The sequence below is a fragment of the Coccidioides immitis genome, assembly GCF_000149335.2.
Source record: "Coccidioides immitis RS genomic scaffold supercont3.3, whole genome shotgun sequence".
In the NCBI taxonomy this organism is placed as follows: domain Eukaryota; kingdom Fungi; phylum Ascomycota; class Eurotiomycetes; order Onygenales; family Onygenaceae; genus Coccidioides; species Coccidioides immitis.
The window spans coordinates 571,819-589,161 of record NW_004504308.1 but is presented as its reverse complement, the minus strand read 5'-3'; the positions used below and the strand labels follow the sequence as shown (position 1 = coordinate 589,161).

Sequence of the window (17,343 nt, the reverse complement as noted above, 5' to 3'; positions counted from 1 at the left end):
GAGCCCACAGAATAATATTGGATGGAAGGAGAAAAGTAATAGACCCAGAGGAGATGGAGAAGCCAGCAACAACAGCAAAGTCAGACTTTCAGCTTATTAACTCATGATTTTAAAACACCTGCATTACAGAAAAGCCAGCGAGACAAGGTGGTGAGTGACGTTTGTCGTTCAACGCCTCCTGTCGCAGCAGCGCCAAAAAACACGCACCAAAACACGAAGTCACATGACAGCTCGCTCTGCCATATATATATATATATGAGCAGCAAGTTCTGTTTACAACACCAGACGAGAAGAGCTCTGATTTTACCCCTTGGGCTTTCTTTTTTTTTTCATTTTTTTTTTTTTTTATTTATGGTCGCTATTAGTATGAGTCAATACTATCCATGTACACTTTATCCGCTGCACTTAGCGGCCCAACCTTCCTCGCGCGCGCCCTCTCAAAGAACTCCTTTGCTTTATCCACCTCCGCCTGCCTCCTCTCCATCCCCAGCCCTTCCTCCATTCTCGCCAAGATAGAGTCTACCCTATCGTCATACGACATCATGGTGATATCTCCGTCCTCATCACCGCCCATCTGCACGCCCTGCTCAGCTGCTTCATCGGGAGACACTGATGAGACGCATAGATCCCCGATCCACAATGACACCATCCCTCGTAATCTCAATAACTCATAACTATCCGAGAACGGAGGAGAGACGAGCAGATCATCGAGCTGAGACGCGATCTGTTGCGCCTCCTCGAGTTCCTTCGAGCGAGCTCGAGCGACAATTTCGGCCCTTTGTCGATCTTCCCGCCCCAGATCGCTGGTCATAGACATGTTATCTTCCACGTCGTAGCCAACGTCGTAGTCCCTCTCCCCCCTCACCACATCATACGTAGCAGCCTCCCTCGTAGCTCGACTCTCCTCCTGTACGACCGATATCCAAAGTCCAAACATAGCCGGGTAGAAATCCAACGGCCCCAGAGCATTGGGCGCATGTTTCCGATACGGATAATGCAATATCAACCTCTCGTAGTACTGCTTGGCCCTCTCAAACCCCCGTCTCGAAAACCACTCCCTCTTATAACCACCCTTCCCACCACCTCCCTCCGCCCCCGCAGTCGCCATCTGCCCATCTCTCCACAGCAAAATCTCCGCTCCGATCCCCCATCTTCCTTCCGTCCTCACATCAATCGCATGCCCACCCCACTCATCCCGCAGAATCAGCCCCCAAGCCCTCCCCGCCCGCACATAGTCCCCTTCAAGCAGACACCGATGCAAGATCGTCGTGATCACGCCCAGATGCTTCAGACGCAGGCTGTTCCGCGCCGAACCCGGCAGAAACACCGGCGGATTCAGCTGCGCCAGATCCGTCTCGATACGCCTCCTGGTAGCCGGCTTCACGCCCGAGGGCGAAGAGAGGCCGGAGTGCGGGAAATTCCCTCCCGGCAACTCCGTGTCCGGCGGCTGGCCGGCGATGCGGTATTGATGCGCTTCGTCCGGTGTGAGGATGACGGAGGAGCGTGCGGATGTCGAGCGGCGGCAGGGCCGGCGGGAGAAGGAGGAGGAGGAGGAGGCGCGGTCGCTTTTCACGGTGCTTGTTGCCCGCGATTGGCGCCCCGAGGAGGCTGCTTCGATGTCTTCATAGTCGCTGCTATCGGAGCCGGTTTCGATGCTCGAGGCGTCGGTGTCTTCGACAAGGGGGCGTTTGGCGCGCTGCGGAGGATCGTATTTGGCTGTGCGATAGCTCACTGGTCTTTGCCACTGGGGCAGCGGGAGAGAGAAATGGGATATCGTTGCAGATTCGGGCATCTGGGATTCGTCAAGAAAGGTTAATTGTTGATTGTATATTTTGATAGCCGTTCAATCTGAGACACTCGGTATGAGAGAGCGTATGTCGGGATGTCCTCGAGGTTCCGGCCTAGAGGTCGTCATCGTTCCCGTCGGGAAAAAAATAAAATAAAATAAAAAGAAAAAAGAAAGGGGAAAATAAAAGGAAAAAGCCGGGCTGTGTCGTCAACCTTAGGGGTGAAATCACATCTAGCAGGAAAGTTATGGCGACGGTCCGTCGGCGAAGTGTGAACGGGGCAGAAAAAGTATTGATAAACTTCAAGATAATCCAACTAGTTCACCCATTGTGACCCACATTGATTTGGGCGAATCTCTCGAACCCGAGCTTGGTGATTGACAAGCATAACTCACTAGTTAATTCCTCCTCTACGGAGTACGGAGTATCAGAAACTCATCAATAGACTTCCGGCGGATTTCGCGAGCCAAACGCTGTCGCGCCAAGGAGGTGGGGTGCTCGACACGTCTTCGAGGCGCATCTCTGGAGATCAGAGCAGCTCAGTTCCCATATCGTACCACTCCAAGCCATACGGGAAGCATACGCTGGATTTGATCGAGCAACATACTACGTTCTAGCTCCTATCTTCCGAGCTCTAGCTTCAACAAATAAGGTAGTATTTGCAAATAAGAAGTTTTAGAGACACAAAATTACTATTTTCGCCTGTACGCTAAATGCCCAAGACTCTCAAAAAGGTTGAAAAAAAAAAAAAAAAAAAAAAAAAAGAAATATGTGACCGGAAAGAGAAATTTATACCAAAAGGAATGCGGCCGTCTCATCTTGGGTTAAGCATAAGGGACATTAGAAAGAAAGGAAAAGAGAAAAGATGAGCAACAATAATAAAAAACACCACAGCTCGCCAATGCATTGCCACCCCTCCAGAATAGTGAGTAGTAAATTACCCAGAAGAAAATATCCAAAACACCGCTCCTCCTCCTCAAGCCTCCTCCGCTCTCCTTGAAGCAAAAGCGGAGGCGGAGGCAGAAGCAGAAGCAGAAGCAGGGAAAAAAAAAAAAATTAGGAGTGGCCTGGAGAGGAACAAGCCATGGTACATTCAGCCAACATTCAATAGATACACTGTAAAAAGGCCCACGACAACCTCATGAAACACACAACAAACCTTTCCAACCAAGGTTGTAGCGCCACATGCTTTTTCTCCAAAACAAACTGCAGAGAAAGAGGACAAAAAGAGGAAAAAAAAAAAAAATGTTTTTAAAAATAGTAGAATGCAAACCTGTCGTATCGCGGATCATCATATCATGTGTCATATCAGGTCATCAACCCAGTTCAAAAATTCATAAAAGCCAAAACTGCAAAACAGTAAAAGCCAAGGTCAAAAAGGAAAAGAAGAAACCCGCTATACCCATAGGCTAAACACAGAAGCAAAGGCGAGATAATAAACATATAACAACTAAGCCTCCCAACATGCTAAACTTCACCCAAGAGTCCAGTACCATCATATAGGAACATCAGATGAAACACAAAACGAAGAAGCCGAAAAAAAAAAAAAAAAAAAAAAAAGCCGAACAGGGACCAAAGACAATGGAAAAGAAGAGGATGGTGACGGTCCGTGGAGGGTGTTTGCAATATACCTACATAAATCCCAGAAAAGTATAATGTAGACACAAGGAGAGTTAAGGTGCAGCGTATATAGTTGGATGTGTTTTTGTAGCCGTGCGAACGGAACTCTTCAATGGGCTGTCAAAGCCAGGTCTTTCGCTATCGTATTAGCGGCGAGCTAAACATGCGCCTCGCGGCGCTCTCTAGGTCCTGATTCTTGAGGGAATGCATGATGGGTGTTTCCGTCCCCGACTCCGGCCCGCCATGTGAAAATGCTCCGAGCCGAAAAAAGCGCAAAAAAAAAAAAAAAAAAAAAAAAAGAAAAAAAAAGAAAAACAGAGATATATAAGGAACGATAAGAGTTTGATGGAGGGAATGAAGGTCACAAAAAGGAAATTCGTGTCAAGGCGTCGAGCCAATAGGTTTAGGTAGGTATACCAAACTCTGAGAGCGGAGTTTGTTTATTAATAGTTGCATTAAAAGGCTTGGCGTCAAGATGTGCACATCGCACCGCCAGGTTCTTCGTGTTTGCCGGGTATTCCGCAGTCCTTGACCATCCGTCTGAAATCACGGATAACTTTCTCTGGCACACGGTCCCAAAGGAGAGAGCGGGAATAGACCTCAGAGGTGCCTTTGATGCCGGTATTTTGGCTTCGCATCGCAGCGTAGGCTTGCTGCAGGTTGGAAGGTTGCGGAGTAATATCCCCTTCGTCATCGTCCAGGGTCGTCAAGGCGTTGTACTGCTCTGCGGTCAGGGCGAACGCCTGCTCCTCCTCTTGCTGCTTTGTGGGAACGACAAGGTTTCGGTGCAGGTCATCCAGGTTGGTCATAGTGGTGTCCTGACCCGAAGAGATCTGTGCCATTTCTGCGCCGGAGATTGTTGCAGGGAACGGGGTAGTAGACGATGGCCCAGCAATGGAGGCTAGGTTGAGCGAATTGGAGGCCTGGGGAGGATTTGCAGAAGCAAGGACTGCTTTTAGAACATTGGCAGATTCGGCACGATACTCTTCCGAAAGAGGAGGAATGGAGCTAGGAGACATCGACGGGCCGTTTGAAGCCATAAAAGCACCGAAGAGTAGACACATGTAAAATGCATTCCAGCTGAACGGGAAGTCTGTTTGCGACGAAAGCTTCTCGACAACCTTGTCAGTTTTCTTGATGACCGTTGTAAGCGACTTCTCGGGAGCGGGCGTCGGGGTCCGAATGGGTACCCGAGGCTCGCTATCCAGAGTAAACTCGTTGGTCATAGAGAAGTCATCCCAGGAGCTTCCATCAACGGCAAGACTCTCATAATCGGAGAAATCGCTGCGGAAGAGGGACCCGGACGCAGACGAATGCTCTAGTTTCTCCATATGTTCGCGAAGAATGGTGTTCTTCTTTCGAAGTTCACCGGTCTCCAGAGTATGAGATCGAATCAACTCCTCCTTTTCAGTGTGGAGTTGGTCGATATACTGATGGAGCTGCTGCTGACCCTCGAGCAATTCGTTCTTCTCCCGTACAAGCTCAGTCTCCCGGAGTTTCATCTCACGGATAGCCTCCTGGAGCTCGTTGATGAGAGTGGTGGACCGTCGCTTGTCTTCCTCAAGCTGTTCGGTGTGCACCTTCTTACGTTGACGGGAGTCAAGCCTAGGAGCGGAAGAGTCAGCCAGAATGGTTCAGTCAACAGATTTCCGTGTATCATTGTAAGAGGATATTTTTTTGGGGGGGGGTTTGGTGTGGTGGGTAAGTGAAAAAAGGGGAAGGGATCCATACGCAGCCTGTCGGTTTCTCAACAGACGTTTCTGTTGCTTGAGCTCTTTGATCTCCTCTTCATCGGTGGAACGGCTGATGAGGAGGTCGATGTTGCTCAGAGTACGTTCGGCAGGGATGTCGAAGCGAGCATTCTTCTTCCGGATTCCATCCCGGCGGATATGGAGGTTGGAACTATTTCGATAGCCGGTGGCAGTTGTGGAGTTTTTCCGTGCAGCCTTCGTCTGCATCTCGGCGGGATCGGCAGACGCTGAGGCCCAGCCTTGGCTAGATTGCGGGGACATTGGAATGGCATTGTGAGGAGCGAAGGTAGAGCCGGGTCGGTATGGCATGGTTGGGTAGGCAACTGGCTGCACGGCACCGACAGCACCGCCAGCGAACGGGTTTTGAGCCGCAGCATCGAAGTCGTGTGGGAACTGTTCGTACATGGGAGTCGGGGTACAGGAGCCGGAATCCGTGGCCAGCGTCCATTGTTGTGGAGGGTATGTGGTTGTGTGGACGAACGGGTTGGCGATGGGTTCAAAGAGAGGAGTGGACATCTGGGACGGTTGCCGCGACTGGGCTCCGCTGTGGTGTTGTGCCATATCCGACCAGACAGAGTCTCTCCGCGAGAAGTCGTCTGTGGTGTGGTCAAAGGACGACCTTCGTTGGCCGTTGAGGGATGTGATGTCTTGTGTGTTTGAGTCGAGGATCTTGTCGTCTAGTACGCTCATCTCGTCGTCTGGGGAGAAGATGGGTTTGGAGTCGAGGGCGGGCGATTGTTGAAAAAAGTCGAACGACGAAGGATGTGAATACTTCGCCATTGTGAGGGTGTGAAGAGAAGATAAAAATAATAAAATAATAAAAATAAAAATAAAAAAATGGAGGTGTTTTGGATAAAATTTAACCTCCGAAAGTCAAGATCGATGGATAAAAGGGAAAGAAAAAAAAAAAAAAAAAAAAATGAAAAAGAAAAAAAAAAAGGCAAAAAGGTACAAAGAATCGGGGCAGATCGAAAGTGGGACGACAGCCGTCAAGTCCGGAGAAAAAGAAGCAAAATAGTACAGGGTCGTGAAGGTCGTGAAGGATGTGATTCGTGTGAAGGATAATTTCTCCGATGAAGAGGAGCGAGGTGGAATAACTGGGGGGGGGGGGTGCGAGGAAGTGAGCGGGAGTTTTTAAGAGGGACGCGGGCGAAGAGGCGGTGTGGGATTGTGTGGTTCTTGTTTTGAGAAAGTTTGCCCGTTCTCTGTTGGGGTGATAGGAGGACGTGATAAGGCGAGCGGCGAGGAGGGTGTGTCGATGTGTCTTGTCTGTCTGTCTCTCTTTTCTCTAGCTATATCTGGAGTCTGTCGTTGTTCGGGTGGGCGAGTGTGAGCTGCATGCGTGTGAGAGGGAGTGGTGAGAGGGTGTGTGTGTGACCTTGAGGAGGATTTACCTTTGAGGAGGGGGGAGGCCGTTTCAACAGTGCGGGGTTCGAGACCAGAAATCCTGACCAGAGAGGCGAGAAGAGGCTGGGGGGATGGGATGGATATTTTGTCTTGGACAGGATTCTTGTTTATGCTATTGAGGGAGAGGGGAAAAAAAAAAGACATAAAAAGGAAGAGGACAATATATCAACACCCGGGGGGGGGGGAAGCTGATAGATATACATACCTTTTTTTTTTTTATAATTATTATTTCTCCCCTTCTGCAGATGTGAAAACGACTTCCCCTTCATCGACACAGTACATTGTATAATTATTAGCTAGTTGAGTTCTGGGTGGAGTTAGTTTCTGCGGCAAGGGAGCGAAGGCGAGAGAGAGAGTTAGAGACAGCCGGACCAGGCCCCTCCAACCTAGTTCGCTGCCGTACCTCGCCCTCGTCCGTTTCGAGTAAACCCATAAGGAATTTGCCGATTGTCCAGTAGCATGTCGGCTTCGCGGGAAAAGAAAAAACCAGAGACAACCCTTTTCTGCCATAATTTCACGGCCTCATCTGTGGAGCTGTTCGAGGATGGAGAGGGGGGGGGGGTGTGGGTGTGCCTGGGAAAAGCAAAGGCATTTTCCCCGGCCAGTAGGCGAGTGTTGCACTGCTGACCAGGGACGAGTCGAGGAGTCAGTCGAGATACCGATGGGCCAACGACCCTTCAGGGCGACCGGACGCTCGAGTGAGTCGAGTCGAGTCGAAGTGCTCGCTCGCAGCAGCGTCACAGCAGCAGCACCACAAACCGAACGTCAGAAACATCCCTCTGCACGGCCCGAATTACGGGTATGCTTTTGCTTATTCCCACTCGCCCTTTCTCCAATGTGATGGGCAGAAAGGCGCGACTGTTCCAGATCGACTGGGGTTGATAGACGCTAGGTGCAGCGTTCCAGGAACTTTGGACTTCTGGCGAAAACAGGGGCGACGATTTGTCGTTCGTCCTGCCTGCCCGCTCGCCATTGGATGCCCTCTCTGTTGGCCTTTGGGCATACATGCATCTTGCACACTCTTTGCCCCTAGTAATAATACTCGTCGGACCTTAAAAAAAGTATCATGGGCGTTTGCACGGGCCCGAGCATCACGGATTAGTTAATCGTTCAGTTGCATTTTAATCCGAAAAATAGGAGAAAAATAAAAATAAAATATAATTAGTTCCATTTCGGAATCAAAAAAAAAAAAAAAAATTCAAGCCAAACAGCCCTGGCGAGTGGAGATCACGGGTGACGACCATCTTCACCTTTTGCCTCCTCTCCCCTTGCACAACACCCTCGCAAGCCTTCGCGGTTTTCGAGCAATGACAGGCCCTCGTGCACTGAAAAGTCCACCGCAGGCCTCTGCCTGTTTCAGTTCTTGAGGCAAGCTCTCTGACTGGGCTGAAGCAGCACAACCGAACTAACCGTCCGCGACCGAGAAAGCTTCTCCTTCCCGGCTGAACGGTCGAATGAAACTTTTTTTTTTTTACCTCTGCTTTTTCCGTCTCGAATTTTTTTTTTTTTTTTTTTTTTTTTTTTTTCGTTCGCTATCTCTAGTTGAATGAAGACCGTCGTTCAACTAGGCTTTTCGCCATTTCCTGTGGTCCCAGGGCTGCGAGCCACGGTTCGACTCCTCGGACACTTAGTTATCTTCCAACTTGACTTTTTGGATAATGTTCAACTTGTCTCATCGATAATTACTTTATGCTCCCCCGTTTTGCCTCTCCCTTGCAGCCTGGGGCCTTTATGCCGAACCAGCCCCTCTCTCTCCGACGAGAGCTCATGGAAACCCTACCTATCTGTCGATCAGACCCTTCCCCCCCCCTCAAGGTACAACTGTGCCTCTCCTGTCTCCCTCTTTCTCATCTCGTTCTCTCTCTAGACCGTCCGGGGGCCACAAGGTACCAATCCCCAAGCTCCGATGCTTGATCTACAGAACACGACAGCTCTTCCCGCTCTCTACGCTGCCTATTTGCGTTGGCTTTTCGATATCTCGCAGTACTGTGTTCTTGTACAACGTTTTACTTGTGCTTTGGCCATCTCGGTCATTCCTTGTACAGCGTCTTCTTGTGCTCGTCGGATAGTCTACCCGTGCCCTCTTTGCGTGTCAATGGCACTGGGAGGGGGGAACTGTGGTAATAGTTTTGCGGCACATCTTCTCTAATCTACCGTGCCAGAAGCTAGTTAGCCTCTCACTCCTTGCGAGGATCTCCTACGAGCACATCATCCACAAGGCTCTCCAATTTTTTGTCGGCCACAAGGCAAAGTTGGAAAAAAAAAAAAAAAGGAAAAGCACCAAACGTCAAATCTGTCGCCTTGTACTCCGTAGTAGCTCATCTTCAAACTACGGACGAATAGGATGCCATCAGCCAATAGATATTCGCATCCTCACCGCTGGTAATCCACTGGACCCGCGAAACGGGGAATTTCAAGCAAGTGAAAGGTGATTACATGCGCCCGGTCTATCCACTCAGATGTCGAAATCCATGTACGCCAGGCAGTCAAGCATCAAGATGACATGCCTGAACGCCTCACATCTCGGACTTCCACCGTCTTGAGCGTAAGAAGCTGAAGAGGAAAGAGACCAAGAACGACCCATAGAACCGTATCCGTTGCCCTCTTTGTCCCTTACATATGTACCATGTATTCTGTATAACGTATGTATGTACATGCTCCGTTTCTCTCCCGTGCATCATACAGAAAATAAAAATGTTAAAAAACGAGACAACGTGAGTGGAAGAAAGAGAAGCGGGATTCAACTCCGTGCCCTAGTTGATTCCCATAGGATAGCTAAGTCTGAGGTACATGACGCCGTACATGCTGACCTCATGACTGGGTGGAATCGGCTTTTCCTATCTGGGCCGGTTTTCGCTGCCCAAGCAATAAATGATGCTGCGCTGTACAGGAGTATGTGGGGTTATCGATTTGATATCAAAGTACCCGTGGTGTTCATGGTACGATAAGGATGAGAAGGTCTGGTGCTTCGAGTTATGAGTCATAACGGGGGAGCTTCGTGGGCAGAAGTCATTCCCCCCCAAAGAATTTCACGTTCAGAGATCCTTTTTGAAGTTTGATGGAATAGCTAACTACCGAGTACATGCCTAACATAGTGATTGCTCAAGTCGGCAGTGCAATTTTTGCTCCAGGCTTCGACGAGGTCACAAGAGCGACGCAGACTCTTAGACTGCAAGCGAGATGCTGAGCCTGTTGAACAGTGATCGAAACGTCTGTTCTGTAGTTTGTCATTCCTGCGAGCGTTTTCATCACTTGCGTGACCATGTCCCATGGATGGGGGGGCGCGATTCGAGTCTACAGAGTAGTTTTTACCCTTTAAATCAAACAGCTCGGAATACGCTGTGGTTAGTTACACTTAGGTACCTATTCGTCAACGATCACTTCATGGATTCTCCAACAGAGCAGTGGTCCGTCGTGCATCTTGCGAGTTCTTTCACCATTCAAAGAGAAAAAGCCACTCACGTTCGACAGTCCCTCACGGTGACTCAGTACCACTCGGCAAAAGTACGCCTGCAAACCAGCCCAGACAGAGCCCACAAACCCCGAACATCGTGTGGTACGTACACTTTTAAGCACTCCAGAGCCGGGTCGCTTTTTAGTGGATATCTGAGGGGCCTTGGGCACCGGACGCATGAGCGGGATCCGATCATGTATGCAAATCATGAGGCCCCAAGATTCGGGTTTGGCGGATTACGAATAACCAACTAGTAGACGAATTAAGGGTACGGCCCGTGTGGCCTGGTGATTTACCGGCCATCTTTGCCACAAAACTGTGAAGATACGGGATAATTAGCTCGCCTTTGGGGAAAGAATAGTTCAATCATCCAGCATTTTTAGGGAGAAAGAGGCGTTCTGCTCGATGAGACAGGTCCAGTGAGGAGTAATATCCGAGATCCATGTCTGTCTGCATGGAAGATCTTGAGTCGGATGAAAGATGGGCAGCGATGATGGTATGCTCGTCTGGCCACCCGCCGTAAAAAAACCCTCCAAGCCAGCGAAGAATCGTGTACTCCGCGTAATCCCATAACCAAATTAGTTACCGTCTAGCGTCATAATTACTAAGCATTTGCCAAGCCTATCTAGTCCAAGATTGGTCTAGTACAGTTTCCAATGGCTCCCGCCTGCAGTCGGCCGGCCGACCTCACTCGCCGCTGCCACGCTCCATCCCCGCTTTCGTCGCAACGAGCCAAAACGTCCCCTCGCCCGCCGGCCCTCTCGAACGGGATCCTGGGGAGCTGAAGAGCCTTTTCAGGCCCTTAGGCATCTCGCCGTTCAATGCGCCGAATCAGCTTCTCACCCAGCAAAAACCAAGGGGGGCCGAAACACTCAAGACCCGTCGTCCCACGAATTCTCATCCAATGGCCCGCATCTCCTTGGTGATCCCTCTCTTTTCTTGACCAGGGGCAATTTATTCTCGCAGGCCAGTCGGATCTCCCTTCGGACCTTAATTCTTTTCTGCCTGTGGGCTTTCTTCATACTGTCCGAGGGGGGGGGGGGGTTAAAGAGGTTTTGGCTGCCAGCCTCAGATCGGAATCTCCTTGCTGGAGGCCGTCATTCGCTGCTCTTCAGGGTGGCGCATCAGCGAGTCCAACGTACCATCTCCGCTCTTCCATGTCACATGGGGCAATACTTTAGGGCTGTCCATCCATCAAGACGTCCATTTGCTTGAATACCATGACCTCTTTGGGTGATGATTGTGATTTACGAACAAGGTCCCCAGGACGAAAGTCCAGCCGTATTGCTTGGCTCTCCCTCTCTCTTTCGCCCTGCCTCAGGCCCATTTCCTTTTCCGCCCTCTTTCGATTTGAGCCCAGGTTTGACTCTCCGGCTTTTTCTTTGTTCTTTGGCCTTTTAATCACTGCGACGCAATCTCCGTTCATCGCCTCATGGTCCCTGTTTCCCTTGACACCCCCTGACATTGGGCACACTCCTCTCAACAGAAGTACATCTGTGCGCCCACAGTTACAAGCTGCCCTTGATAGGTTGGGGATGGCTTCACTGCGTTTGTCGCGCCCGAAGAAGTATACAAAATCCCGCCTTGCACCAGCCTAGACTGGAACAACAGATTTCAAAAGATTGCGGGAAAAGGCTGCATAGGATCCTCGATCCAGCATATAAAATCATTTGCAGCACAGACCGTTACCTTCACGTGCCCTCTTGCCTGCACCCTCTGGAAGTGAATTGCCAGCACGGATGTAGCTAACGTCATGGAGCATATCAAAATCTCGTTTTCATGTAATTTCTGTGGTCCACAGGAAATGGACACCCTTTCCTTCGGTACCTTCGCATTTTCTCCTCCATTCACTGACGCTGCTGCATGTAAATGCATGCATACCTCCTTACCTATTTCTTTGTTCAAACCCCGTATGTATGTACTGCAGTAGCCAGTCCGCGTTAACTGCGGCAAGCTTTGATACCCGACGCTTGCCACTACACTAGATCTCGCTTTCTTCCAAATCACAATGTCCTCATTGTGCACGATTTTGTACTGCTACAAGAACACCTGCACCGCGGACGGTTTATCCGACGTTGAGCTGAAAATAGCAAGTCGATATCAAAATTCAAATATGCAAATTGTCAACTCAATTTCCATCCTTTCTACTAACAGCGGCCTTCGTTGACACGCCACGTTTTCTCCCCGCTCTTAGACCACCCCGCGGCCGCGAGTCGGAACAGGCGATCACGAATTTTTGAAACATCATGGCAATTGTCTTCCTGACTGCTATTAATTAAACATACATACATGAACTTCTCTGTCACTAGCACTTTGTTTTGATATCAGAAACGATGTACCATTTTCTATCTTCAGGTTCAAGGCATGTGAACATCCACACTTCTTCAGCATCTAACCCTGCTCGCTCCGCCAACTATGCCCATTGCCCCGTCATTCACTCCTTTTAGCCGTTGCTTTTCGCTCTTACCCAGCGAATAAAAGCATCCCCTTTTGAAAAAAAATGAAAAAGGTACGTCAGCCCCTCAAAGCCATCTGTTTCAGTTTCGAACCAAACATGCCCACCACTCTAGCTGGTCCAGCAGCAACAGTCCATGTGGCTTTTCTTTTCCTCTCTCTCTCTCTCACACTCCCTTTTTTTCTATGTGTTTGGAAACTCGGTGCATGCACTCTGTATGCATCCGTGCCATACTCCCCCGGCAATATAAAAATTCGCCTTTGCAATAAAGTTGCATATGTACGTATTCACCTGATGGCAAAAAACGAAACCACGAAACCAAAATGAGGATTTACCCCCTACATGGCGGAGAAAAGATAAATTTATCTCTCGATCGAATTGCGGAAGAAGCAGAGACGTCTCCCTCGAGAGCGCCAGTGTCAAAGCTGTTTCGGATGCAATGCGGCCTTGCCAAGTAAACTAGCACTTACAGTTTTTACGAGTGCTTTTTCTTTTTGAATCACATACGCATATATGTATGTCCATTGCCATTTTGCAATGATAGGTATGGGAGCGTAAATGCTGTGGCGATTGATGGGGCGACTACTCCCTGCTGTGTATGCCTCCGAATGCTTTGTGGTGGCCAAAACGTCCTTCCAAGCGGGCCATACCAGGAATCCATGTATGTACCCAATATGTGTAGTCCTTTGGAATATTCACTATATCATTGAAGTAACTATTTTTATTTCATTTACTTTTTACTTTTCTTTTCTTTCTTGTCCATTATTCTCTTTCGCGTAATAGATGAGAACAAAATTCTGCTTCTCCAAAATATATATATCATGATAATGAATACTGAGCCATGAATGGATAGGATACTACAAAACGCCTGCTCCAATGTAGAAAAAAGAAATCACTAATGGCTGTGCGGCATATGTAAAGGGAAATAAACCCCTCTCCCGAAAATCTAGCAAAGCAGTTCCCAGGGGAATCACAGCGAGAGAGGTAAGACAATACCATGCAATCTGAATGCTGTCGTGGAAAAGAAAAGCAGGGAAAATGCACCATCGCAACGATAGTACATGTGGTAGATAGGGAGTGATATGATATCTCCCCGATGGGGTTCAAATGAAGAATTTGTGCTTTTTGTCTGGGATGTTGAATTTTAGCTATTCCCAACGCCTGGGATAACTTTGAGTATGGGTATCCTGGAACAGTTGTCGGCCATGTTGCACTCTGGAAGGGTACAGAGATCCAGCTCTATGGTAGAGAAAATCTGGCCCTGTGTGTATGCATGTATGTTAGATCAGACATGAACAGATACTTAGAATTTGATGAAGTCGTGTTGCTGGGTGACCTCTTCTCCTGCATGTGCACCAGGGATGATCACTTCGGGTTCGTCGTCATCAAGCTCATCAGAATCAACATCATCAGAATCAATCTCGTCGTATGCCTCCTCTTCACTAGATACATCGTCCGCATATTCTCCTGGATTTTCCGTAGCGTGGGTGTTGTTATCTGCCTTATTAGCGGCGAGTTTGCGGATTTGGCCCGCTCGGTCAATGTGCGGTAACGGGCATTTTTGCTTGGCACACTTGCCCATGTTCGCATAGTCTGGACACTCTATAACATGGCGGTCCTGACACTGGTCACCTTTGCTGCAGTATCCCAGGATAGCAAAATCCCGACACACTGGCGCTCCTGGTGTCACTCGGATGTGCGCATATCGACATGCGGGGTTAGAACAGCGGCCACGAATGAAGTGGACGCAGGCAGGAGATCTCTCTGGTGATGGCTCATGCGAAAGATCGCACGATGGTCCTGCACTGCATTTACCTGTTTGAAGAAATTCCTTGCAGATGGCAACCTTATTCGGATCGTGAATATATGAGCACTTAGGCCCCTTATAGCAGGAACCTAGAAAGAAAACCATGGTTAGTATTTGCCTAGTAGGGGGCATTCGCCTAGTTCAAATCGAAATTCCATCTGGCGAAGCTTCATCGTAGCTTTTATTGGATAGAGCCTTTCGGTGGGAGGGAGAGTAAGGGTACCCGTCGCAGTAAATCTCTTGCAGAGTTCATCCTTTTTCCTAACAGCCCCGGTTTTCCTGCCGCCAGTGTCAGATATCTTATAGCTCTCACGGGGAATCGACACGCACTTCTTTGAAACCACGGCCCCTAACCGATGTAGGTTCCCGTTCTTGCTTCTGACAAATGTCACGCCACCAACGTTTACTTTTTTCGGAGTCGCATTTGCGGCTGTGGGGTCATCTATCAACTGTAAGCCGGTTCTCACACCTTCTCTAAGCCTTGGGGTAGGCTCACTTGATAATCGGATTAACTTGCTCCCTCCTTTAATAACTTGGAAGGGGATTTCTTGTATGACGATCTTGTATGAATCCGGACGTACACCAGCAGCGGCGGCTTCTGCAGTCGGAGCAACAATATGCTGCGCAAATCTTAAGACTTTCGCTTTTTCCAGCTCCGCTTTTTTCTGTGCCTTTAGCTTGCGGGTCTCTTCAATAGCTTTCGTTCTCGCTTGGGCTTCCTGGTCGTAGATTGCGGTATTGATAAGTTGCATGTGACGATCGCGTTTCGCTACCCACCCAGTTTGCTGTGGCGGTTTTGCTTCGACATTCATGTCGCCAGGTACAGTGGTAGATGAGCTGCTATCCGCAGTGTCGGGGTTGGGTGTTTTGTTATTGAGGACGAGAGTTCGGTGGCGATGGGGTCCAGCAGCGCGTCTTGAAGGAGGCCGGCCACGTCCACGATAAGGTGCCCAGCCAGGATGAGGCCTGTGAATGCTACCATAGCTGGTATGCGATGGGGCGCTAGCGTAACCGCCGCGTGAGAGAGGCGTAAGTTGACTCTTGTGCTGGTTGATTTGCCCTGGGGGATTTTCATTTAGCTCTTGTCAGAATAGATGGATGATAAGGGGTAATAATATACCAGCAAGGCGGCCGATCCTGGCTAAGAGTTCTTGGTCTTCACTCATTCTGAATCTAACGTCTGAAGCTGATTGTCGACATTTACTTTTGCTCAAAGGATGAGCGACGGTCGCTTGTTATGGCGAGCCGCTTCCAAGAAGGAAATGGTTCGGCTTATCATTTATCCGAAATCCATATCCATCACTTCGCAGGCGATGCTCGGATTACTCTAACATCCAAAGAGGCAAGGGAAATATCATGAGAAATGAGTATGATTCAGAATGCGTGTCTAGTAGCTGGATACATAATAACGCCAACAGAAACCTTGATGTGGATTTTACTATAGTTCCACTGCCGAACTCCCAACACCAAACCACGATAGTATGTAAATGCAGCCAAACACTATATGGACCTCAACGCTGTTCAAACCACATTTTCAAATTTAATGTTTTCATCATCATCATTATCGGTACCAATTCCGGAAGCGGTTGGCTCTGCCTCAGAACCTTCATCCATCGCGCTTGGAGCCAGCTCCTGCTTCGCATCTTTATACGCCATGGCGTTCGCGTAGCTTGCTTCCCGTGCTTCCGGCTTAAGCTCCCATGTCATCGCAAAATCACCACTCTTGACAAGATGTGCGACCATCTCCAAGGTTTGCTTGAGGTAAGCCTCTGGCTGCTTAAGCTCAGCTTTGAGGGATTTAAATGGCCAGTACCTGTATCGTCGGAAACAGGCGTAGATGAGGTCCAGGAGCTCGTTTTGCGGCATACGGGCGGTTTTGTTGTCTTGGGTGCGAATCTTTGGGGGTTTCGTAACTTGCTATTGGATGTCAGTAATAAACCACAATATAGAGGTGAAAGAGAAATGACGAAGGCTTACAATAAAGTTGGACTTGTCGGCAGCTTGAGCAGTCTTCGGCTGCAACATTTTGCCAGTAACTCTTTCGATAAACTTGGTTTCTCTCTTCGGTTTAAGGGCTTCTAGAGCTCTTTTCTCGGCTATTCTATGATATTCCTCATTTTCAACGGGAAGGCAGTTGAACTCATCGTGTACTCGCGCGGCGATGGCCGTTTGCTCTGAAGAAAATATTAGTATTTCCACAGTTCTCACATATAGACAAATGGAGAACACACTTGGAATAGTTTTCCTTGTATATGGCTCCCACTTCTTCTTGTTTGCCTTCTTCCTTGAATCCCGTTTCATTTGCTCGTACACGTACGATCGCCCGTGGGGCTGGTTTTCATTGAATAGAAGATGCGCCCTGTCTTTGTACCCAGGAAGATCCTTCTCTGTAAATATAAACGTATTCTGCACGGCGTAAGCAGTCCGATCTGCATTTATATTCTGGCGTTTCAGATTATAATCCTTCGGTACTCCCTCATTCTGGGGGATATCGAGTAATCGAAGACTGATCTAGACTCATAGTATTAGCTGAGTCGGAAGAGAGCAGAAAGCTCCAGATCCGGATTCAGATCCATACCCGCTTAATGTCGGTTGGCGGCCCTTCCACCCTTACTGTGCCGATCTGTATCTCCTCATCATCGTCGAGTTTCGACCAATTCTCCCAGAGAATTTTCGGAATCCTCGTCAGCCATACATCTTGCGCGGCATTCGCAAAATCTAAATCACCCGTATCCTCATAGATATCCTCGTCTGATAGCATCGCAATGTCATTGTCTTTTGTGTCGGGTTCTGATTTGATCGCCGGTCCGGGACTTGGTTCCGGTTTGACGGCGGAAGCGCCAATGTTTGACATTATCGTCCGCTCACAATGGAGTGTAGAAGCAAAGGAAATGGCGATGGCAGATATGAAAATATATTTGGGGCCGGAGAAGCTGTTGAAAGGGGCTGGCCGTGACGGATGTGTCTGTATGCTCTTTAGAATGAAGCTTCGTGACAATTCGATGAAGTCACTGGATCACGTGATTATGGGAATTCGCTTTCGGGTGACTAAGCAGCTTAGT

General features: G+C 48.9%; 7 protein-coding genes across 7 annotated transcripts; 2 read left to right on the top strand and 5 right to left on the bottom strand.

Moving 5' to 3' along the window:
• Window positions 1-320: 320 nt before the first annotated feature.
• CIMG_08707 (uncharacterized protein) lies at window positions 321-1,884 on the bottom strand. Its single transcript, XM_001241543.2, has one exon. The coding sequence runs from the start codon at window positions 1,790-1,792 to the stop codon at window positions 362-364; it is 1,431 nt and encodes a 476-aa protein (XP_001241544.2). The 5' UTR covers window positions 1,793-1,884; the 3' UTR covers window positions 321-361.
• Window positions 1,885-3,877: 1,993 nt separating this feature from the next.
• Window positions 3,878-5,938, bottom strand: CIMG_08708 (bZIP transcription factor; the record flags this gene model as incomplete). The annotated part of the gene is made up of 2 exons (XM_001241544.1): window positions 3,878-5,012; window positions 5,139-5,938. 2 exons carry the CDS (start codon window positions 5,936-5,938, stop codon window positions 3,878-3,880), a joined length of 1,935 nt encoding a protein of 644 aa, XP_001241545.1.
• A 1,086-nt stretch (window positions 5,939-7,024) lies between these two features.
• On the top strand, window positions 7,025-7,447 carry CIMG_08709 (uncharacterized protein; the record flags this gene model as incomplete). Its single annotated transcript, XM_001241545.2, has 3 exons — window positions 7,025-7,132; window positions 7,197-7,364; window positions 7,433-7,447. The coding sequence occupies 3 exons, from the start codon at window positions 7,025-7,027 to the stop codon at window positions 7,445-7,447; spliced, it is 291 nt and encodes a 96-aa protein (XP_001241546.2).
• A 1,772-nt stretch (window positions 7,448-9,219) lies between these two features.
• Window positions 9,220-9,752, top strand: CIMG_08710 (uncharacterized protein; the record flags this gene model as incomplete). The annotated part of the gene is made up of 2 exons (XM_001241546.1): window positions 9,220-9,457; window positions 9,661-9,752. 2 exons carry the CDS (start codon window positions 9,220-9,222, stop codon window positions 9,750-9,752), a joined length of 330 nt encoding a protein of 109 aa, XP_001241547.1.
• Window positions 9,753-11,196: 1,444 nt separating this feature from the next.
• Window positions 11,197-12,267, bottom strand: CIMG_13176 (uncharacterized protein; the record flags this gene model as incomplete). Its single annotated transcript, XM_001241547.2, has 3 exons — window positions 11,197-11,613; window positions 11,709-12,056; window positions 12,172-12,267. The coding sequence occupies 3 exons, from the start codon at window positions 12,265-12,267 to the stop codon at window positions 11,197-11,199; spliced, it is 861 nt and encodes a 286-aa protein (XP_001241548.2).
• Window positions 12,268-13,180: 913 nt separating this feature from the next.
• On the bottom strand, window positions 13,181-15,479 carry CIMG_08712 (CCCH zinc finger protein). Its single transcript, XM_001241548.2, has 5 exons — window positions 15,402-15,479; window positions 14,778-15,341; window positions 14,612-14,723; window positions 14,505-14,560; window positions 13,181-14,370 (listed from the first exon to the last, which is right to left on the bottom strand). Exons 1-5 carry the CDS (start codon window positions 15,445-15,447, stop codon window positions 13,778-13,780), a joined length of 1,371 nt encoding a protein of 456 aa, XP_001241549.2. The 5' UTR covers window positions 15,448-15,479; the 3' UTR covers window positions 13,181-13,777.
• A 157-nt stretch (window positions 15,480-15,636) lies between these two features.
• Window positions 15,637-17,234, bottom strand: CIMG_08713 (transcription initiation factor iif). The gene is made up of 4 exons (XM_001241549.2): window positions 16,860-17,234; window positions 16,513-16,792; window positions 16,259-16,455; window positions 15,637-16,198 (listed from the first exon to the last, which is right to left on the bottom strand). The coding sequence occupies exons 1-4, from the start codon at window positions 17,133-17,135 to the stop codon at window positions 15,803-15,805; spliced, it is 1,149 nt and encodes a 382-aa protein (XP_001241550.2). The 5' UTR covers window positions 17,136-17,234; the 3' UTR covers window positions 15,637-15,802.
• Between the last annotated feature and the right edge of the window lie 109 nt (window positions 17,235-17,343).